This window comes from Lutra lutra, chromosome 2 (genome assembly GCF_902655055.1).
Source record: "Lutra lutra chromosome 2, mLutLut1.2, whole genome shotgun sequence".
NCBI classification, from domain to species: domain Eukaryota; kingdom Metazoa; phylum Chordata; class Mammalia; order Carnivora; family Mustelidae; genus Lutra; species Lutra lutra.
The window spans coordinates 90,216,400-90,240,310 of record NC_062279.1 but is presented as its reverse complement, the minus strand read 5'-3'; the positions used below and the strand labels follow the sequence as shown (position 1 = coordinate 90,240,310).

The 23,911-nt window shown below is 40.2% G+C and overlaps 1 protein-coding gene across 6 annotated transcripts; it reads left to right on the top strand.

Moving 5' to 3' along the window:
* Nucleotides 1–23,911, top strand: PPM1K (protein phosphatase, Mg2+/Mn2+ dependent 1K). 6 transcript variants are annotated; one of them, XM_047717944.1, is made up of 8 exons: nucleotides 1–184; nucleotides 1,020–1,299; nucleotides 8,024–8,542; nucleotides 9,595–9,695; nucleotides 17,140–17,305; nucleotides 17,667–17,811; nucleotides 18,710–18,844; nucleotides 22,198–23,911. In XM_047717944.1, the coding sequence occupies exons 3-8, from the start codon at nucleotides 8,103–8,105 to the stop codon at nucleotides 22,327–22,329; spliced, it is 1,119 nt and encodes a 372-aa protein (XP_047573900.1). In that variant the 5' UTR covers nucleotides 1–184; nucleotides 1,020–1,299; nucleotides 8,024–8,102; the 3' UTR covers nucleotides 22,330–23,911. The 6 variants fall into 6 exon arrangements, with proteins under 6 accessions (XP_047573900.1, XP_047573899.1, XP_047573903.1 ...); XM_047717945.1 differs by lacking the exon at nucleotides 1–184 and adding an exon at nucleotides 221–889; XM_047717946.1 differs by lacking the exon at nucleotides 1–184 and adding an exon at nucleotides 303–319.

Sequence of the window (23,911 nt, the reverse complement as noted above, 5' to 3'; positions counted from 1 at the left end):
ATCTGGCTCACTGCGGGCGAAAAACTGGGGAGATTTTCCAGCGGGAGAGCCAGTGGCTGTGCTAGCTGCTTGCTCCAGAAATCAGAAACGTCGGATAAGGCAATCTTACTTGCCCAGCGGGGAAGTCCCTTCCCCGCCCTCCGTTAATTAATTAGAAAATTTCCAGGAACGTGTCCGTCGCGAGGTAAGAGCCTAGAGAGTGCACTTCATTTATTGCTAACAGTTTATGATATTATTTCTAGGTGGGGTCGCATCCCAGCGCTCAGAGTCTGCGGAATGGAGGGGAAACGGAGGGTTCGTCGGGGAGGGGAGGGGAAATGTAAGTCCAAATCCCCAGCCCCACAGTCAGCGTCTGGGTTCTCTGTGCGCCGCTTTCTTCTCTTTGGAGGTCCTGAGTAGCACGTTCTGTCGCGGCCCACCCCGACTGCGCTGCCGGCAGTGGGCGTTTGCCGCCGGGACCCCACACGCTCGACCTTAAACTTGACTTGCAGGCTGGAGGCGCCACCATTGCGAGTGGAGTGGGCCGTGATTGGAAGGCAGGAGGGACCACGAACTGGATGGTGGAAAGGGCTGGGGCTGCTCGTTTGCATTACCCCGTAGCGAAGATCCGGGTCGCCCGGCTCCCACTCCGGGCTTGAGGATGCTGCAGGGGTCAGCGTCGCGTTGCCGCCGCAGATGGAACTGGGGTGAAGGAGACGTGGCGACGCCCGAGATCTGGGCCGCGAGAGGGTGGTTGGGAGGCGGAGACCGGGCGGCGGAAGGTGCTGGAGGGAGCCCAGCCATCTGCAGCGCTGCGCAGGCGGGAGGGTGTGCTTCCTGCCGTGTTATCGCACCAGCTACTGATCTGTCACAGCCAGCGAGCGAGCCCAGGATCCTGAACTGTACGCGGGTGAGCGTTTAGGGGACCGGAATAGAGCAGGATGCAGAGCCCTGGTTGGTGTCGATCTGAGGATGTGGGTTTTGCCTTGCCAGGAGAAGCCTTGTGGCTGGTGATGTTCTGTGTTTGTTTTTTTTTTTAGTAACCGCTTCATGTAGGTGAGAGATTTCACAGGAGGCGACAAAGACGAGACTCCGGGTGGAAATAGCCAGGGAATTTGGAGTCCCTAAAGCTCCACTGGCCTTTCTGAGCTTCAGACTGAAAACGTGCAGCAAGGCCGCTTAAGCCCTTTGCACTCATCCTCCACCAGTGCGGAGGAAGGAATGAGATTGTCGCCGGTGTCAGAATGAGTGACAAGTGACGGATTATAATGGTCTTGAAGAAGAGTAGTGATGTCATGGTATTAACAGATGCACCACTGGGTAATAAAGTAGTTACAATTTTTGAGCAGTGAGTTCTTGTTAATGTTTTTTTCTTGCAACCATAGGCACTTTCTGTTGACACAGGCACCTCCCTTGACTAGAATCTTACTTAGAGAAGAGGAAAGAAGAGGGGAGATGTGCTGTTGATGTAGTATAGAATGTCAAGGAAAATCCTTAAATGAAGTATAAAGGTACAGGTTTGGAACGTGGTGTATGAATTGTATCCACATTAACAAAAAAAATATCTATGGAATTAGAATAATGAACACTTTTCACGACTTTCCTTCCTCTAAACATCTAAACATGTTCACATCAAACCCAAGGGGAATCATTTGGGGTTTTTATTGTTGTTCTTTACCTCATGAACATTATTATACTTTGTTTCCCTTCCTCCCAGCAGAGTACTGATAAAATATTGGAGCCTACATTTCCTGAAATATTTGAATTTACTGGGATGCACTGCTTGTCTTTTAAAAAGTTGATAAATATTTGCTTTGAGAATATTAAAATTCCATGTGTATCCTTTGTGCAAGTTACTGATGTAAAGGTACCCCCGTTTTGCTTTATAATGGGCAAATATGAATATTTTCTTACCTTTTTTGTGCTGGAGGGATAAATCTAAACAGCTTTCTGCAGTACTGAACCATAGAATGACTGAATAATTTTGACATGCACTTGAAATTTCAACAATACATTGCCCTTTTGACCTTCTTTCAACAGTCAACAGTTTAACTGAAATCCCAAGTGTATCCTCTTTCCAGAAACAGTGAGTGACTCTCTTACCCAAAAATAAATTTGGATAGCTTTGAGATATTTAAGCCATTGAGGGGTTACAAAATGGGAATGATATGAAGATGCAAAACTGGCATAGCAATCTTGTAGCTATATATTGTGGCTTTTCTTCACCGTCTTTTATTTTTAAATCAAGTATGTATTTCAAAAGTTCACTACAAACCAAATGCATTCTTTTTCTTCTTCCTGATGCATTTCACCTGAGATTTCCTACTCTTTCGCAGGATGTGGGCTTTCAGCAGTGCCCTCATGCAGAATTTCTGTGCCTACTCGCATGGTGTCAGAGCTTACTTCCAATGTAACCCCCTTTGCTGAGAATCCCTCCTGCTAGTCAGAATTGTTAAACCAGGTGCCAACATTTTTCACTGGTCACGAGTTCTGTGTCAGGACTTTCAAGTATCCTATTAAACTGTTAAAACATTAAGGAGGAAGATGGAGAACCCCTGGTCACACAAATCAGTGTGAAAATGATGAAAAAGGAAAATGTTTTCAGGCATTTATTTATTGACAGTATGTAGAATATATAGGGTTTCTTGGTGTGTATATACATGTGTGCATACTCACATAGTTAAATATTCATGTGATTAAAAGTAAATTTGTGGGTCATAAATTTTTGTTTTGTTAGGGAAATAAAAAGGAATTTGGAACAGTTTGATTTAGAAGGAATATTGTCCTTTTTTTCCCCCTTTTGGTCTATGACTATCAATATAGTTTAGGTTGGGGGCACCTGGGTGGCTCACTGGGTTAAAGCCTCTGCCTTTGGCTGGGGTCATGGGATCCAGCCCCGCATCAGGCTCTCTGCTCACCAGGGAGCCTGCTTCCTCCTCTCTCCTGCCTGCCTCTCTGCCTACTTGTGATCTGTCTGTCAAATAAATAAATAAAATTCTTAAAAAAAAATCTATATCTATCTATCTATATATATATAGTTTAGGTTGTTGACATAAATAACCTGTTCTGTCACTAGGATTCCAGCCAAGTTATTTATCTATTTTCTTAAGATTGTATTTGCATTTTATATTTGCTAGTTGAATATGATGTGTGGGTAATATATTCTTGTGCTCTTGGTTGATTTAACTCTTGCTCTGACATTTTTGTGTCTTCAACTAGCTTTCACGTGGAATTCTGCCCTTTGACTCTTTTGGATGACTTACTTTCAAAGATTGAATATAAATGTTAAAATGGTTTAAAAAATAACCTAGTCTTGATTTCTGACTGAGAGATTGACATAAAAGATTACTGAATAACTTTTGGGGGGGCAGAATGATAAATACATGCCAATTTATAATTCCCAAAGGGACAAACAATAAAAATATCTCTTAGGTGTTTGTCAGGTTGTTTTCCACTCTTTTTGTTATGAAGGACATTGATTGGGTTTTTTTGTTTGTTTTTTGTTTTTTGTTTTTGTTTTTTCCCCCCCGCATACTTTGGGTTTCTTCCCCACATCATAAATTAGACTCTCTTGTCTGCTGGTCAGTGTGTAGTCATTTCTGTGGGCATTTGGAGAACTGGGGGCAGCTGATGGCTAATTCTTAGCTTGAATCCCTGGAGGAAACTTTTTTTGATGTGCAGGTTTAATTCAAAGTAGTTATTTAGCTTGGGAACACAGGTCGTCTTTGAATGTTTCCCCAGGGAATAAGGAGATTAATATGATTTAGTTATATTGCTTTGGAAATATACAGTCACCTGCTTGCATACGTGGTGCTGATCTAGTTCTATATCTGGCTCACGTTTTATCTATGCCGAAAGTATCCCCCAAAGTAAATGTTTTCCTATGACTCTTCTGCTTACTTTCTGAGATGATTGTGCAGATACTAAATGAGGAAGAAGGCCAGGTTGGTTTGATTTTAGTCTAGCGAGGATTTTATTATTATTATTATTATTATTTTAAGATTTTATTTATTAACTGAGAGAGATCGCAAGTAGGCCGAGGCAGGCGGGGAGGCGGAAGCAGGTTCCCCGCTGAGCAGAGAGCGGGATAATGGGGCTAGTTCCTAGGATCCTGAGATCCTGAGCTGAGCTGAAGGTAGAGGCTTAACCCACTGAGCCACTCAAGTGCCCCCTACCGGGGCTTTTACAGAAACTGCCCAACTTCCATTTCATTTCATTCATTTTTTTTTTTTTTTTAAGATTTATTTATTTATTTCGGGGGGGCGAGAGAGAGAGAAAGAGAGAGAGCGAGCGAGTGAGCGAGCGAGCGCCGGAGTGTGGGGAGGACGGAGTAGGGGGAGAGAATCCCCCGTAGACTTCGCGCTGAGCACAGAGCCCAACAGTGGGGCTGGAGCCCATAACCCGTAAGATCAGCACATGAGGGGCGCCTGGGTGGCTCAGTGGGTTAAGCCGCTGCCTTCGGCTCAGGTCATGATCTCAGGGTTCTGGGTTCAAGTCCCGCATGGGGCTCTCTGCTCAACGGGGAGCCTGCTTCCCTCTCTCTTTCTCTGCCTGCCTCTGTCTACTGTGATCTCTCTCTGTCAAATAAATAAATAAAATCTTAAAAAAAAAAAAAAAAAAAAAAAGATCAGCACATGAGCCGAAACCAAGAGTCCAGTGCTCACCTGATTGAGCCACCCAGGCGCCCATTTTATTTCATTCTTAAATAATGTTTCCGGTGGATATTTGTTGCCTGCTAAAAATGCAGCTCTGGTTTTGTTTGTTTTTGGAGGAGAGAGAGAGAAGACAAGAGTGCCCTAGAAGAGCTGCAAAAAAATTTACTCAATATTTATTTGCTTCTAATTCTAGAACTCTTGTTTAAATTAGGTGAACAACTGCAAGGCTGAATAAAGTGCACATGATTTCAGACTGAAACCAAAAGAATAGTACTTTGCTTATACAAAAACAGACTCATTATATTGTGCCCCTGAAACTAATACAATATTGTATTGTCAATTACAGCTCAGTGTAAAAGAAAAAAGAATTGTGCTTCACTAATTTCTGCTGCACTCTTCAATATGAATGGTTTGTAAGAAGCCTATCTTAAAAGTTTTCCTTTTTTTCTGTATGGTATAAAGTTGCTTTGTGAAGTATCTCCATCAATAATAAGTTCCCTAGCATAGATTGTATTATAGTTTGAAATTTCTTCCCAAGTCCTTACCTTTATTTAACATAGTTATTATTGCTGAATAAAAAGATCACCTTCTTGGGGCGCCTGGGTGGCTCAGTGGGTTAAAGCCTCTGCCTTCGGCTCAGGTCATGATCTCAGAGTCCTGGGATCCAGACCCACATTGGGCTCTCTGCTCAGCAGGGAGCCTGCTTCCTCCTTTCTCTCTGCCTGCCTCTCTGCCTACTTGTGATCTCTGTCTGTCAAATAAATAAATAAAATAAAAAAAAAATAATAATAAAAAAAATAAAAAGATCACTTTCAGTCAGAAGCAAAGGGATAAACACCTCTTTTGGGTAGTTTAATGTGTTGCTTCTGTTTGATACTTGATAACCAGAATACTACGTCTCCTCTACCCCTAATACTGTCTTAGAAGGGAGTTTCAATCTTCTACAGGTGCTATTAGCTAAAAGGCCAAGAAGGAATGGCCTCCTAAGTCTTTCACGATACATTCATTCTTTGGAAGGCCTTCATTATACTAAATTCTATGAAGGCAGGGCACACATGTTTTTTGTTTTAGAGATATCTAAGGGAGCTCTTTATTTATTTATTTATTTATTTTATTTGACAGACAGAGATCACAAGTAGGCAGAGAGGCAGGCAGAGAGAGAGGAGGAAATAGGCTCCCCACTGAGCAGAGAGCCCGATGCAGGGCTCAATCCCAGGACCCCGGGATCATGACCTGAGCCGAAGGCAGAGGCTTTAACCCACTGAGCCACCCAGGTGCCCCATAAGGGACCTCTTTAGAACGTCGTCTTTTCTTTCTACTGTTTTATTTACTGTTCTTACACAGCTAGACTGATTTCCAAAAATTTATTTTGAAAATGATTATTTGAGATCTGCGGTGCATGTACTTACGGGTTCACTCAAGTTGGGCTTTGTGTGTGTGGTGTGGATATGTGCCTTTTGTTGAGGTATTTTTTCAACTTTTTATTGTGAAATAATTCAAACATACAATTGAGAGTAATATAATACCTGTATACCCTCCACCAGCATTATCAAATCTTGACATTATGCTATCTTTTCCAGTTGGTTTTTTTTAATACATTAAGTAACAGAACGAAGTAGCGTGGAGTTGAATTTTTGCTTGGAACCTTATTTGTATGGAAAACTGCCAGGAACACAGCCCTTCTTGCAGGGGTGTAGGAATTCCCCCTGACAACACCCAGGGGAGGATTCAGCTTTGGGGCAGAGTCCAGAAATGGGGGTGCAGAGGAATAGGTTAAAAGAAATGTGGTCTCGGGCAGTAGCTCCCAGTCTGCAGGGCACGCAAGGGCTGGGCTGCTGGACTGGTAGATAGGAGACCAGCAGTTGTTAATGTAAATGCATAAATCAGTTGCTCATAACTCAGAAGGGTGGGGTCCCCCATTCCCAGTGACCTCACACATCAGAACTGTCTCTTCCTTGTGCCTGTGGGAGTGTTTGCATGAACCATTCTTCATTAACAATTTAGTTGGCAGTTTTTTAAAAAATTTGATTTATTTATTTGTCAGAGAGAGAGAAAGAGCGAGTGAGCACAAGCAGGGAGAGCAGCAGGCAGAGGGAGAAGCAGGCTCCCCGCTGAGCTGGGAGTCCGATGTGGGACTCGATTCCAGGACCCTGTGGTCATGACCTGAGCCGAAGGCAGCAGCTTAACTGACAGAGCCACCCAGGTGTCCCTAAGTTGACAAATCTTAAAACAGAATTTAGATCCTAGGTTGTGTCTTTGTTAAAACTTGGGCACTCTGAGTACAGAACTGTCCTTTTTTTTTTTTTTTCTTAAAGATTTTATTTATTTATTATCTAAGACAGAGATCACAAGTAGGCAGAGAGGCAGGCAGAGAGAGAGGGAGAAGCAGGCTCCCTGCCCGGCAGAGAGCCCGATGCGGGGCTCCATCCCAGGATCCTGGGATCATGACCCGAGCCGAAGGCAGAGGCTTAACCCACCAGACGCCCCAGAACTGTCCTATTTTTTTTTTTCTTCTTCTTTTCTTTTTTTTTTATTTTTAAATTTTTTTATTTTTTTCAGCATAACAGTATTCATTATTTTTGCACCACACCCAGTGCTCCATGCAATCCGTGCCCTCTACAATACCCACCACCTTGTCCTATTTTTTTAAAAAGGATTTTATTTATTTATTTATTTGACAGAGAGATAGCAAGAGAGGGAACACAAGCAGGGGGAGTGGGAGAGGGAGAAGCCGGCTCCCCACTGAGCAGGAAGCCTGATGTGGGGCTCCATCCAAGCCTCTGGGATCATGACCTGAGCCAGAGGCAGACACTGGACAACTCAGTCACCCAAGCGCCCCTGTCCTAACTATTCTATAACCAATTACTTTTACTTCTTTCCTCTTAAGAGACTTTGGAACTGTCAACACTTGCCCTTGCCGTTTCTTCAGAGCAATGGCCTTAACAAAGGGAAGAATATTTATTTACACCTGTATTTTACATTCTTGCTATGCAAAGTATGGGCCTGAGGGATCAGCTGTTTGCTGTCACCAGGGAGCTGGCTCGAAATGCAGAATCTCAGGTTCCACCCCAGGCAGACTGAAGCAGAATCTGTGTTTTAACAAGTTCCCAGGGTGACTGTAGGTTAAAGTTTGAGAAAACACTTGTTCTACATGATACATACACATTGTCAAATGTTTATAGAATTTAAACACTGTGAAAGGGGTATGTAAATCAATTTTGGTTTTGATCCACTATTTTTAGAAGTAGGCTGTTAGGTGCTGCATACTTTATGGCCCTACGTTTTGGTAATATCTAAAGATACCTCAGTTACATGTGAAATTACTGATGGAATCTATCTCTCTCTCTCTCTCTCTCTCCCTCTCCCTCCCTCCCTCCCCCCCTCCTCAGTTGCATCATTTTTCTTGAAGACATTCCATTATTGTTCTGTTGGTCTTTCCCTCATTCCCGAGTCCTTTGGAGTTGAGGTATGTCCACAGCTGCCTTAATTACTTTGGTGAGAAGCGGTGGGAACCACGTGAGAAGGAGAGTGCTGCTAAGCTCCCGCCTACTGCAGGACGACAAGCGGCTGACACCCACCTGCCAGAGCTCCACATCGGAGCCCAGGTGTTCTCGGTTTGATCCGGATGGTAGTGGGCGTCCGGCCACCTGGGATAATTTTGGGATCTGGGACAACCGCATTGATGAGCCCATTCTGCTGCCGCCCAGCATTAAGTATGGCAAGCCAATTCCCAAAATCAGCCTGGAGAACGTGGGCTGCGCCTCGCATATTGGGAAACGGAAAGAGAATGAAGACCGGTTTGACAGCGCTCAGCTGACAGATGAGGTCCTGTACTTCGCGGTGTATGACGGCCACGGCGGACCTGCAGCCGCGGATTTCTGTCACACCCACATGGAGAAATGCATCATGTATGTACAGTGGCTTTCACTCTTGACTTTGCAGTTTACCTTATACTTCAGGTTTGAAACGTCAGCCTTTTGGCTGAGATGTTCAGAGTTACCCTAGTTAATTGAGTGGTTCCATACCGTTGGTTGACGAGCAAGCAGTAGCTTAAGCCTGCCCCTTGTTACTACTGATGGTTATTACCATTCCGCCTGGTGGGGACATTGACCAGGATCAACAGCACTTAGATTTGTGATTGTGTCAAGCTAAGTCGTACAAGCTGCACGATCTCATGTATTATGAAAAGCGTTTACTCCTCCCAGTGCACGACCTGCGGTTTTTCAATAAATGGTAATTCTTCTTCCCAGTGCTACCAGTAGCTTTAGATGATTGACAGTAGTGTGGGGAAAATGCATTTAATGAGGGTATTTTGGAGCTCTTTTTTTTTTTTTTAAGATTTTATTTATTTGATAGAGAGAAATCACAAGTAGGCAGAGAGGCAGGCAGAGAGAGAGAGAGAGGAGGAAGCAGGCTCCCTGCGGAGCAGAGAGCCCGATGTGGGGCTCGATCCCAGGACCCTGAGATCATGACCTGAGCCGAAGGCAGAGGCTTTAACCCACTGAGCCACCCAGGCGCCCCTATTTTGGAGCTCTTAAAAAAGTTTATTTACTGCAGTTATTAATGTATTTTGGGGACCATATGACTTGAATTAAAAGAGGGGGAGAACATGACAATTTCTTGTTTTCTTGTGTATAGTTATTCTGTTCATCAGTTGATTTATTCATATTTTGAGCTCAGTAATGTAAATTTATTTGAAGGAAATTTTGATCTCTCAGGGTTGTGGGTAGAGAGTATTCATCTTTAAGGAGGGAGACTTGGACTTTTATTGTTCTTAAAGGCTTATTTCCTAGTCTAGTTATTTCCTAATTTGATTTGCTAATCTATGGATTTTAAGCATCTGAAAGACAAACCATGGAGGTCCATTGTATGGACTAACAGCTAGCTAGAGGGACCTGGATGAAGAAGAGAAACCTATTATAAAACAGTTGTTTGGGACTCTTTTTCCCTCTCCATAAAGGGACTTGCTTCCTAAGGAGAAGAACTTGGAAACTGTGTTGACCTTGGCTTTTCTAGAAATAGATAAAGCGTTTTCAAGGCACGCCCACCTGTCTGCGGATGGTAAGTAAAACAGTCACATTCCTTAGAGTCTTGGGGGGCTTGTCTAATTAAAGGAAACAATTTAAGCCCTTTGGGGTGGGAATGTAAGTTTATTTATGAGGATGCTTATGTTGAAAGTGGTTTTATAGAAGGAATAACTTTAAATGCTGTTTGGAATACAAATTAATGTTAGAACCTCATTTTTAAATGAAATATCTTGGAGAAATTTTCAAAAATTGAAGCTCTAAAATGGTTCTGATACTGAATTTAAATTTTAAAAAGATGAAAAATTTTTAAAATTTGCTCTTTATATGTAGGAGGTCCATACTGTTGGAGGGTTTGCAGTTTTGGGTTTTTTTAGATGAATCTGATGAGCAAGTACGAAAGACACTAGAGGGTGATCTCATTTAGCCATGTAGTAACTGTCCAGACAAGAAGAAAACTGCTAACTGGTCCTAAATAAGAAAAAACAATGGCTAATATGCACTGTTTTGTTTAATTAGAAGGGAGAATTTGGTCTTGCAGCTTTGTGGTAACCAGGGATGTTTTTGTTTTTATTTGTTAAACACAAGGACATGTCAGCTGAATTTTTAAAATTTATCTACTGCATGTCCTTAAATTTTGAAAGTGGAATGTTTCTGATTTTGACCAAATTTATCAAAAGTGTTCAGAAAAACGGAACTTGTGTTTTCTAATTAGTTGACCCTCCAAATCTTTTGTTCCTGGAAAACTTCCGCAGTGGCCATTTAAATGTATGCATACATACCTCATAACTGATTTGAAAGTGAATGGCACAATATTAATCTGTGTTTGGTTCACCTTTTCATTTAAAGGAAGTCAAAGCACCAGAGAAATAACATTTCACAGTTTTCAGTTGGAGAGCACAGGGATGGAAATTCTCCTCATTTCCCTGACAAGGGCCAGTTGCAGAGTGAGGGCTGGGATTTCCCTTGCACCCACAGTAGCCTCTCTCATGGGCATGTTTAATGATGAAGATCATAGAAGAAGAGTCAGATGGCTCTATTCACCATCTTAAAAGATTTTTCCTGCCTTTTTTTTTTTTTTTTTTTTGAGAAACTTATTGTTATCATACTTTTTGGAAAAGCATCAGAGTCCACTCTCTTTGTTCAGGGATTTGTTTTCTTGTTTGTAGATCATTTGGCCCATTTTCTCTTCTCCTTCATTCCTTTGGACTTTTTTTCTTCCAGCTGGCTCCTCACCTTTGAAAATAGAGGTTGAGAGAAGGTAAATTATAGGTATACGATTGAGCTCTTGTTCCTAATGGGTCAAATATAGGAGGTAGAAGAGAAGAGTCAAAAACACTTTCTTGTAGTTTTAATTTTCTGACTCTGAAGATTGGCATGCTCTGGTTTCATCCATAACCAGGTTGGCTGTATCTCACACCATGGTTTTCATTGGCTCTAATGCGGGGGGTGTGTCCCAGCTGTTACTGGGCTCTACCTGTCAGAAGAAAACCCTCAAGCTTATAATGGGGAATGTGTGGGCCAGCAATCAAACATAACCCTTCATGGGTGCAGTCAGCCCTTTGGTAAAAGATCTAATCGACAAAGATGCTGCAAACTGAGATTTGGCGTATAAGAGGACCCCTTTCATTTTATAAAATAATACATTCTAATTAAAGGGAATTTTGAACTTAAGGAAAAAAATTGTTTAATTGGCCTACCTTAAAAGAAACTTTCTAAAAGTGTTTTACTCAGAGACAGTTGTACAAAGTCAGTAATCATAAAAAAATATAATTATTTTCTAATAATAAATTTAAACTGAATTTATTTAACTTAGTTCATCTGTCATATGCCTTGAGGTAATGATCTCAGAAATTTCATAAGGTAGTCTAAAATTTACTTTTCATTTAATGGCCATTTGTTTACAAGTACAATGGAGCACGACAATGTTACCCAGTGTGCTACTAAAAGAAAGGGGTCTACTATGACATTGTTGTTCTTAAATCTCATTTTGTATGTATTCTTAGAGATCACTTGGTCTGTGTGTGTGTTTTTAAATAAGTATTTTGGGAACAGCTTTAAAATTTATTCTTAGTAAGTTGCCAATCTTTTCAATGTTGCTAAAAACTGCCTTTTGATATTCGGGGCCTATTTTATCAAATATATTAAAGCCACCGAAGATAGATGGTGTAAGTTATTTACCTTTTCAATTTGTGGATTAAAAAAACATGTTTCAGATTTCAAAGGTATTATTTAAATTAAAAACTTTTTTTTTTTTTTTTTTTTTTTTTTTTTTTTTTTTTGGTTTTTAGTAAGAACTGAAGCTGTGTCAGCATTATAAGAATGGATAATGTTCTTTTGGCAGAGCTATGGGTAGGATCCAGGCTAGTTAAATAAAATTGTGAAGTTAAGTGCAGTTTGCCCTTTCCAGGTTTTTTGTGGGTTTTTTTTTTTAGCCTTTTCTATCAGCATCAGTCCTATTTTCTCTCCTTGATCCCTTCCAGTGAAGGATTTAAAGGTAGGGACTGTGCTTATTCATTCTGAATCTCCATCGCTGAGCACCCTGTATAGAATCTGGAAGGCACTCAATTATTTGGACTGACCTGATCTCCATCTCTGTTCTTTCTCACCAAAGTTATTACAGTTTATTCTTTGATTATTCTAGAGCCAATTTAACGAAATTATTAATGCAGTGTATGTGTTTTAATGAGTCATCTGTGTGGATTTGAATTTTAAGTAGGGGAAGCCTGAAAAGAGATTGGTTAAACCATGGGAATGAATCAGTAATGGTAGAATTTGGGGTATAAATGGGAGGAGTACCCCTCAATTATACCATATTAGCTTTCTTGAGAGAAAGTAAACAAAATAAGGTGAACATAAAACATTTTCCTTTTCAAGAATTTAGTCCAAAGCTGTCACATTTACATAAAGTACTTCAGATTATTCTGTTATCATTTAAAATAGTATTTCAGTTTAAAATGCGATGGTTTGGGCGCCTGGGTGACTCAGTGGGTTAAGCCGCTGCCTTCAGCTCTGGTCATGATCTCAGGGTCCTGGGATAGAGTCCCGCATCGGGGCTCTCTGCTCAGCGGGGAGCCTGCTTCCCTCTCTCTCTCTGCCTGCCTCTCTGTCTACTTGTGATCTCTCTCTGTCAAATAAATAAATAAAATCTTAAAAAAAAATGCGATGGTTTGAGGAGAAGAAAATCAGAATGCCACTTACCAAAAACAGCAAGAATCTTGCCCTTAGAGAATTGCTGGCTATTTTTATTGATTTTTTTTTTTAAGACTTTATTTATTTGACAGACAGAGATCACAAGTAGCTAGAGAGGCAGGCAGAGGGGGGCAGGGAAGAGGTTCCCTGCTGAGCAGAGAGCCCAGTGGGCTCACTCGATCCCAGGACCCTGAGATCACGACTGGAGCCGAAGGCAGAGACTTAACCCACTGAGCCACCCAGGCGCCCCTGTGGATTTGTTGTTGACACATTTTGAAATAACCCTTATTTATGAAGCTAATTTCATTATTTTTAAATATTTTTGTATTCAATTCATGCCAGTCATATGTTTTTTTTTTTTTAAGATTTTATTTATTTATTTGTCAGAGAGAGAGAGAGAGAGAGAGCGAGCACAGGCAGACAGAGTGGCAGACAGAGGCAGAGGGAGAAGCAGGCTCCCCACAGAACAAGGAGCCCGATGTGGGACTCGATCCCAGGACGCTGGGATCATGACCTGAGCCGAAGGCAGCTGCTTAACCAACTGAGCCACCCAGGCGTCCCCAGTCATATGTATTTTGACAACTAATGAAACCAGCCAGCAAATTCAAATGATTTCCCATTACGCTCCTGTCTATGAACAAATCTCACTTAAAACAAATGGGTGGTAGAAAACCGAGATTGCATCCTTTACATTCTATAAACTCTTCCAAGTGTTTCTGGATTGCTTAAGGCTTGAAAGCAGCAAAGTTCCCCAAAAGACAGATGGATCAGAAAGAGAAGACTCACTCTGACGTTCAGAGTGTGAGATGTTGGTGGCAGCATCATGAGTCCCATTGGAAACATCCATGTGCTTCACATTACTTGATCCCTACAAAATAACCAGTGTTAGAAAGCCAGTACCCGTCTTACACTGGGCGCAGCCAAAAGAAAAGAGCAATAGGGATGACATTGAAGAGATACTTATTGTGCTGTTACTGCTTCAGTTCATTACTTGGATTTCAGTGTTCATGAGTCCTGAGTGTCTGGACACCCGTGTTTAATAAATATTGGAAACCGTATTGGTTTATACATATTATTGTTTACACAGTAAATAATTGTTACATAGTAAACAATAATTACTGGGAGGGGTTGTTTATACTTTGAAAAGTACAGCTTTTACTTTTATGTTGCCATTCAAAAACTTGATCATTTTTCTTTTGATATGTCGACCTGCAACACCGGGGAAAGAAGAGAGCTGCAGAAATACCCATTTTGTGACTTCCATAAACTTACAAATATGCACCAGAGCTCAAGAACCTTACTAGCCGATATTTAAACAATTAATTTAAATCAGTCTACTAAAAAAAAAACTAAGTGTCATTAACAAGTATGTACTTCTTGTATCTGGTACAGGAGGTGCTTTAATTCCTTCTTAATATATATTTGACTCCCAGTAATTTGGTGGTATACTGTAGTGAACATCCTCTCTGATTATGTACTGCTTGTTAGATACAAAATATTCACCGCAGAACCCATAAATTTTCCCGTTAGTTACTGGGACAGTTCTGATGCTAGTACCAATCAAATTGACAATGCCTTTTTTCCAGCTCTGTAGAGCTACTGTCTTACTTCTCAGGACTAACTGTTACAGTATGTGTGAGTGGTATGCATGTGTGAAAGAGAGAGTATGAATGTATAGATGTGTTTCTGTGTTAACACTGCATATATGTTTGGTATGCCTGAGTTTGCATATAGTTTTCCCAACCGTGGGAAGCTGTGAAGCTAAGAGGTTTTACTCTGCAATGAAAAAACGGATTCAGCTACAAAATACCATCAACTTGGGCAAACTGAGTCTTGAATTCGTTGATTTGGCACCTCCTGAAATACTATGTAATTTGCTAGTGAAATTTTCACCCAAATAAAAATGCTTCCCCTTATTTTGCAGCTCTTTCTCTGCCCTCCCCTGTGTTGCAGGTTTGTAATGTTTGAGCACAATTCCTGGGTGAATTTCCTATTTGCCTCTGTGCGTGTTATTTGTGGCAGAGAACTGTGCCCGGTCAGCAGCTCTAGACCTGGAGCCCGTGGACACTATATGCTGGGCTTCAGTGGAAAGAGAGATCTGCTTAATTTTGTCCCAGGTGAAGGAGTCCAGCGGTTCCTAGCCTGGACTACTGGAAGGTTCCCACATCCTCTTTGTCCCATTAGTTGAGATGACTTGCAGTAGGAAATGTCCAGTGAGTGTTAAGACCTTATTGAAAGATGTCTTAGTTTTATAGTTTTTGTTGTTAGGGCAAAAAATGAGAATTTTTACTTCCATGTTAAATGTTAAATGAAATAAATGTTTATTTAATCTTTATTTCTTAGATCCTTAGCAAACCAGAATCAACAGTTAGTTTTGAAAAATTTCCCATAAATCCTGGGATTTTGGAACTGTGAAGTTGGGTTGGTTAAAACTCAAGACCTTTGAAATTCCTGGGTGGCTGAGGTGGACGTGAATAACAATAGTATCCTAAATAGTGAAACTTAGAAGTGTTCGTTTATGAAATTTTAACTCTTTTGATATAGCTAATTAAAACCACCTGTTTAAAAAGCTGCCGATGATCACTTAAGCAAAGGAGAGGAATACTAAGTTTCTTGGAATGGGTAGCATGTGAGTGACTGCCTGTGCTCTCTTGCCTGGTGCTTCCCATCATTGGAAAAGATCACAGTGGTTAAACTCTGTTCCATGATACAATGTTTTGGGAAACAGAAAATTCAACTTTTATAATATGAACATCATTGATTCTTATGCTAAAACAGTCACATTACACAATGACAGATAGGTAATATGTTTTAGCATTGCTGAGATACTATCTTGTGCAACAGTTCCAAAATCGAAAGATCAATGGGAAGATAGTGCAGCTATAAATGCTATTTCTCAATAAATTAGATTCAGCATGGACAAAAAAGATTAGGATTTATTAATTTTTTTCCATTTTACATTTCTGATTAAAGCAGGCATTTTAATACACCAATTGGAATATGAAAATATATATGTGTGTGTGTGTGTGTATATATATATATATATATGTATATATATATATATATATATCTTCATCCAAAATGTATTACTGATGAAATTTTTAAATGCATTTTAAAGCATCTTTTTGGAAAGAAAAAATTGGAAATATTGAGCCTCAATCAGTCAAATCAGTAGCACTTTCCTAAATCTACCTTTGAAGAAGAAATCATCTTTGGATGATCACCTGAATATTTTATTTACATGCTTTAAAGAATTAACCATGTTACTGAAGATAATACCTGCTTTAAATAAATTATCTTTTTCAGTTTCTTCCAATTTGCTTTACTTTTTAGCCCTTAATTTCACAGTAGTTTCACTTTCAGCAAGGCTCAATGCATCTTCAAAATTTTTAACACGTAGAAAAGAACTTAGGGCAGATGCAGTTTGAATAAATCAAAGAAAGAGGCAAAAATGCAGTTTGGGTTGGATGAAGGAAGCAGTGGCAACCTCAAACCAAGTGTTTAATTTTGTTACTGGTCAGAAAAAATTAAGTGTGAACTAACACTAAGTGTTTGGGAAACCAGCATGAACTTCGTTCTTCACACCCCATATTTTCCTAATAAAATGATGGCTGTAACTTTTTTTCATGTCTGGGGAGGACAAAGATAAATAGAAAAGAATATGGACCTTTAACCATTTTAGGATTTTTTTGGTGAACATTTGTAAAATTAAAACAATTGTAGAAGGAAAGAATATAAAATATAGCACTTGAAGAGCAAATGATATGCTCTTGGCATTCTTGCTTAGCTTATTAACTGATAATGCAGTCACAAGATAGGAGTTAAGAAATGGAAGAAAAAGCCTTCTAAGTGCATACAAATTTTAGAAAAGTCAGCTTGCCTAAGTGAGCTCAGTAGACCTAAAAATCACCCTGCCATTTTAACTAATGTAATTAAAATGGAATACTTTTAATACGGACACCTGATGTATACACAAGGGTGTCATAATTATCAGTTCAAGTCAGCTCTAGTTTATATGAAAAGAGGCCATGTGGAGACAGTGTTGTATTTTTTACCAAATTAGGTTAGCAACCTTTTCTGTTTGCATGGAGCCTTGTTACTGAATTAAATACTTCTTCCTCTGCATGCTCTTACTTACATAGTTCCTTTGCATTTTATTTGCGTAGTTTTAGTTAGATTAGAATGACACTTTTCAGCACTAGTTTAACATGCCTATGTTTTGTAATACAAATTCCATATCCGATCATTTGACTGTCACTGACTTATACTCTTTTTCATAATGTTTACAGCAACCCTTCTGACCTCTGGGACTACTGCAACGGTAGCCCTGGTGAGAGATGGTATTGAACTGGTTGTAGCCAGTGTTGGGGATAGCCGGGCTATTTTGTGTAGAAAAGGAAAACCTATGAAGCTGACCATTGACCATACTCCAGAAAGAAAAGATGAAAAAGAAAGGTACCACCTCCACTGATCATTCTATGAGGATGCTGTTTCTGTAGTTCAAGATAGAAATGAAACCTCGCATTTTATTTTTATTTTTTTTGAAAGATTTTATTATTTGAGAGAGAGCAAGAGAGAGCGCATGAGCAGCGGGGAGGGGCAGATGGAGAGGGAGAAGCAGACTCTCTACTAAGCAGGAAGCCCAACTCGGGACTTGATCCCAGGACACTGAGATCATGACCTGAGCTGAAGGCAGAAGCTTAACTGACTGAGCCACCCAGGCACCCTGAAACCTTGCATTTTAAACTGATTTCTCTTAAATATAACCATGCCTCCATTTCTGGGGTATCATGTCAGTCTTTTTTTCTTGGACCAGGATCAAGAAATGTGGTGGTTTTGTGGCTTGGAATAGTTTGGGACAGCCTCACGTGAATGGCAGACTTGCAATGACAAGGAGTCTTGGAGACTTGGACCTTAAAACCAGTGGTGTGATAGCAGAACCAGAAACAAAGAGGATTAAGGTAACAATCCGCAACATCTGATACATGTGCAAGGAATGAAAGCAGGATTACTCCCAGCTAGAAGCCTTCATTAAAGCCAACATGACTCTCGAAAGGAGTAGTTTATGGAAGGATAGATGAACTTTTCAGATAAAATAAGATACTGGCCTGCTGTAGGATGAAGTGCTTGGTTTTTGCTTTACCCTGGACTACGATGGCCTGGTGGAATGGCTCTGCTGCCCTTCCTCACCAACACGTGATATCCGGCATCACCACCACTCGGAATCTGACCTTGGCCTCCCTTGTGCACCAAACTAAATAATTGCCCACCTTCCTTTCTCTGACATCTTTTGCATGCTGTCGATCAGTGGCCCAGTTAACACTGCACCTTCCTCAACACACACCCATTTGTGAGCTGACACTTCCTTCTCTGCAAATGCCAGCACCTAGTCCTCTATAATAGAGGCTCCCAACCATGGTGGCAGAGAGCTACCCCACTTACATTCATTGTGTCTAACAGATACTTAAGTAGGGTTTAGTGTGGGCCAGGCTCTGTCCAGAATAGCTACTAGCACCCCATTTTACAGAGAAGACAAATCGAGAGTGTAGGTGAACTTACCTATGTAGAGGGACACTGTGAACCCAGGAAGCCTAGCTCCAGAGACCACAGTGCCCACCACCATTGTACCATGCTTGCCTCTCATCATTTGGCTGTCTAGATTCTCCCTTTGTGGTGTTACTAAGTACATGCCAGGTTTATCCTTGGTGGTCGATGCTACAAATGTTAATTTTGCCCCAAATATTGGCCTTCCATTTTCACTGTTAAGCTTTTAAACACAGATGACCACTTGGCAAACAGGTAAAATCTTTGAATTTTGAATACTCTTCAAAGGTTGAGTCTGTTTGGTTCTGATTGCAGCTACATCATGCTGATGACAGCTTCCTGGTCCTCACTACAGATGGAATTAATTTCATGGTGAATAGTCAAGAGATCTGTGACTTTGTCAACCAGTGCCATGATCCCAACGAAGCAGCCCATGCAGTGATTGAACAGGTGACAGCAGCAAGAGCTTCTGCTAGAAAAGTCCCAATTTAGGCTGGTGCGGGGGAGGGAGGGGGGTGTGGAGCACGCACGGGTTGCGGGGAGGTGGGGACAGGGAGAACACCCAGGTGCAGGTCCTGGTACAGCCCCTCAGGGCTACTATGGGCTTAAGAGTCCTTTGAAATTTTGTGGTTTTGCTTCAGTATTACAAGGAATTTTACACTTGACTCCATAATAGTTCCAATTTTTAAAATGTTCACAGTTCTCCCAAGTAGTTCAGAAATTTGTGTGCAGGGAATGTGCTATGTTAATTTTTTGGATTTGTACACAGCTTGATATGACAGGAATAGCAAATTATAATTGTCAATAGTAATACCACTTAGTATGTGTCAGGCACTTCACATATATTTAATTAATGTAATCATCACTGTAACCTTCTGAGGTTAGAGCTAGTACTATCTCTTTCCACAGATGAGGAAAACCAAGGCACTGAGGCTGAAAAGTTAAGTAACTTATTCAAGATCACAAAACTATTAAATTGAAGAACTGGGTTTCAAACCCAGACAGCCAAGCTCCCAAATTCAACCACTAGACCATTAAACTAGACTGCTGCAAGTAAATATCCAGTCTAGGAACACTATAGCATAGTCCTTGTCTGGGTTTTAAGGATGGGTGTGTGAGAGGCATCTGGATGGCTCAGTGGGTTCAGCCTCTGCCTTCGGCTCAGGTCATGATCTCAGGGTCCTGGGATGGAGCCCTGCATCAGGCTCTCTGCTCAGCAGGGAGCGTGCTTCCCCCTCTCTCTCTGCCTGCCTGTCTGCCTACTTGTGATCTCTGTCTGTCAAATAAATAAAATCTTTAAAAAAAAAAAAAGGGGGGGGTGTGTGAAAAAAAAAATTCAGAAAGAGGTATGGTTAGGTCATGTATGAGTATGTCAATCAGAGCTAAAATTGGGAATGCCCAGTAATACCCAGTAAATAAAATGTAGAATTTCCATGTGCTCTTTAAATATTCTGTTTGGATAGAGAGCTCTTTGACATTGTAGCCATCACTGATCATTAGAGTCATGCTTTAATTTAACAGCTTTTTTTTTACTTCCCAATTTTTTTTTTTTAAAGATTTTATTTATTTATTTGACAGAGAGAAATCACAACTAGGCAGAGGCAGGCAGAGAGAGAGGAGGAAGCAGGCTCCCTGCTGAGCAGAAAGCCCGATGTGGGGCTTGAACCCAGGACTTGGGATCATGACCTGAGCCGAAGGCAGCGGCTTAACCCACTGAGCCACCCAGGCGCCCCTTTACTTCCCAATTTTTACATTTGCAACTGGGAAGGCATATTTAGCCCAAACCTTTAAATGCTAATATTTGTAATTAAGACTTAAGACCTCACTTAAAGATTATTTATTTATTTATTTATTTGAGAGAGAGAACAAGTAGGCAGAGCAGCTGGAAGAGTGAGAGAGGGAAGCAGGCTCACCACTGAGCAGAGAGCCTGATTCGGGGCTCAATCCCAGGCCCCTGAGATCATGACCTGAGTTGAAGGCAGAGGTTTAACCCACTGAGCCACACAGGCGCCCTAAGACCTCACTTAAAAAGCAGTATTTGTTTGAAAGTAGATAGGCAAGCATGAAGTATTGTCTTGTTTGCTATGTGTGTTCATGAGATTACAGAAATGGGCCCAGTCCTTTGAATGATCACTTCTTTTCTAATTTCACCTACCTCTCTCAGATATGTGTGTTCTCATTCACACAGCCAATATTTTAATGATTGCATTGTATTCTGCTGTATTTTTGTGCCGTGATTCTTTTACTAGTTCCCCTAATCAGCAAATTTAGTTTCTTTCACTTTCCCATAATATATAGGGAAGGAGAGCGCTGTATAAACATTCTTGTATCTACTTGTGCACATCTTTTTCCTTCATACATTATTTTCTCAGGTAAAGTTCTTAGAAAATTGCTAGGTAAAAGGATACACTGTATTCTAAAACCTTTTTTAAAAAATATTTGTTTATGTATTTGAGAGAGAGATCATGAGCAGGTGTGCAGGGTTAGGGGGAGAAGCAGACTCTGTGCTGAGCCGGGAGCTCCATGCAGGACTCGACCCCAGGACCCTGGGATCATGACCTGAGCTGAAGGCAGATGCTTAACTGACTGAGCCGCTCAGGCTCCCTGTTCAAAAACTTTTAATAAGCTTGCCAAATTGCCCTCCAGAAGTGCTATTCCAATTTACACTGTTTTCTAGTATGTTTATAGATTTCTGTTTCTCCAAATGCTGCTCATTGTTTTTTGCCAATTTGATAGGTAGAGAAATCGAATTTTAGTGTTTTAAATTTGCATTTTTTTCCTTTGTTGGTGGAACTAAACATTTGCAGAGGTTCATTAGACCCTTGTATTTCTTGTCTGTGTATATAGTGTTTTTCCATTTTCTTATGGACATGTTTGTCTTTTTCATGGTTATTGTAACAACTTCCTATATGTTAAGTATATTAGTACTTTGACGTTCGGACCTTTTTGGGGGGGGGTGTCTTAGAATTTATTTGTAAAACTTTTTTATATTTTGATGCTTTTTAAAAAAAATTATTTTAAAGATTTTATTTATTTATTTGTCAGAGAGAGAGAACATAAGCAGGGGGAGCAGCAGACAGAAGTAGACTGCCCGCTGAGCAAGGAGCCAGATGGGGTACTCGATCCCAGGACTCTGGGATCATGACCTGAGCAGAAGGCAGATGCTTAACCAACTGAGCCACCCAGGCATCCCAATATTTTGATGCTTTTTACTGCAGATATTTTTATTAACCGTTTCCCTCACAGTTTTAGCTTCAGGCTGTTTATTCTTTTGAAATACATTTGCTGTTTAGTATAATCCCAAGTATTTCTTACAATGTTATATCATTTGCTATTTGAATTCGTTCTTAAAACTGATTTACAGTTCTCCCACTGTAGGAAATTTAGTTTATGCAACTTTTCATTTCGTAGGGAGCATAATAAACCTTATTGATGTTACATCTTACACACTTTCATTTCCTTAGGTTATTACTTTTTACCTTGTATTAGTCCCTATACTAAATGCTTTCTTTTCTTCTTCAAGAGCTACATACCTTGATCTTAGTCCACTGGTATTTCTGTTGCCAAAATTGCTCCAGTGGAATATAATTAATATGTGTTTTTTGAGGGAGGGGCATCTGTTATTCTGTGTACGATCTAATAAACATGTATCAAGGTCATACATATTAATACATATTGAATGAATGCAAAGTCACTGTTAACTATTTTAAATGAGATTATAGCCTTCCAGAGTATCAGTTATTTTTCTTTGTACAGACTCTGATTTCCCGTGTTTTCTTCTTCCTTCCTGCTAAACCTTACAGGCAATACAGTATGGTAGTGAAGATAATAGTACTGTGGTCGTAGTGCCTTTTGGTGCGTGGGGAAAGTACAAGAACTCTGAAATCAACTTCTCATTCAGCAGAAGCTTTGCCTCCAGCGGACGATGGGCCTGATTGCTTGCTGGGACATTGAATTGTTGTGAAACACTTGTTCACTGAGCATGTCAAGAAACTTACTAGGTCAAACAAGTGTCAGGGTGACTCTGTGACTCACTAGATCTGTACACAAATCAGTGTAAGTGTATTAACCATTTACATTGTAGCTTTTCATAAATATCTGTCATATTTATGTTCAACTGTACATACTCGGTATCAGTATACATGTAATTCAGCTATTGGGAGTCTCAAGTTGAGTGAGCAAATGAAAAGTGGCTTTGACACACTTGCTGAGTATTATATGTCTAATTTTTAAAACTCTTAGGCAGCTATGAGTTTCTTTTGATGGTTTTTATTCTTCATTCAATCTGTTGGAACAGAGTCTTGCCTTCAAGTTCTTCAGCACTGATAGGTATTTTGACAGCTCTGCAGTGTGTTAGCTGCAAGTGTTTGTTTTTAATAGTTCTGCCAAGGAGTAAGTGTGAAAACTGAGTTCTCTGTGACTATATTTTGTATTCTGGACCACTTACTGGTAAACTTCCCAATGCAAAAGACATTACTTCAGATAATATGACCCTGCTAAAGTGTGTGGCTATTTACAACAGTGCACTTTCGTATTCCAGCTGTGTCCCTTGGTCTCCATTCTTCTCTTTCTGTAGCTAAGAATGTTATAGCTACATGGACTACTCCTTTATATCAGAAAAGTTATGTACAGGCTGAGACTTTTGGTTAAACCTACACAAACAAATACTGACAGTAGCAAGTATTTTGTATAAAGTTTCCATTTGTTAGCTCTAACTCTGTGTTTTGTATATAGTATGTTTATGTACTGTTGTATAGAGTAAGCAAGTTGGATAATGTGTCAGTAAAAATAATACCACATTGACTGACAATGCTATAGACATAGTATGAGGTTTATGTCTCCTTTTCGCTTATTTCTGTGATTCATAGTGTAGAATAAATCTAAAACATGAAAGCATTCTATATTTCAGCTTGCTAATGTAATTTAGGAATGTAAAACTATACTTCTTTATATATGCATGTAAGTTTGCTGTTAAAATGTGAATCTCTACATGCGTGTTTGGAATTTTATCTGCAGTTTACTTTTGCAGACAATGTAAATTGGTTATATGTGTGGGTGTATGTACCTATGTAAATTTTGGAGTCATAGAGAATTAAAGGGAACAAGCCTGCATAGCTCCTTCACCAGTTAGCTTTAAATTATTGATAAGTTTATCCCCAAGGACTCTTGACAAACAGAGGGCAGTTTTATAGTGGAGAACCAATGGTTATTGGCAGGTGAGGAAGTGAAATTAAAATGGCTGTGGGTGATATTTTGTGGTGGTAATTGATGTGAAAAACACAGAAGCAGACCAGCATGTTGAAGCTACATTGCTGTATGGTAATTTGCAAATAAAATAGTAGGACGTGAGGAAAATACTGAGTGTTAAGAATGATGTGGAGTTTTATTGCAGAGACAAACAAACAAAGAAACCAAGAAGGTAAAGTTGGTGGAGTGTATATCTTCCAATCTCACTTTTCATGGTCGACTGGTTTTCTGTCTTTATGTTTTATTTAAAGGTTTGTTGTTAGAAGGAAC

Bases quoted from the DNA above. Each gene is read 5' to 3' on its own strand.
- PPM1K (XM_047717944.1), top strand. From the start codon at position 8,103: ATGTCCACAGCTGCCTTAATTACTTTGGTGAGAAGCGGTGGGAACCAC. The intron at 9,696-17,139 runs GTAAGTAAAACA...TAATGTTTACAG, and splicing joins CGCCCACCTGTCTGCGGATG to CAACCCTTCTGACCTCTGGG. The intron at 17,812-18,709 runs GTAACAATCCGC...TTCTGATTGCAG, and splicing joins CAGAAACAAAGAGGATTAAG to CTACATCATGCTGATGACAG.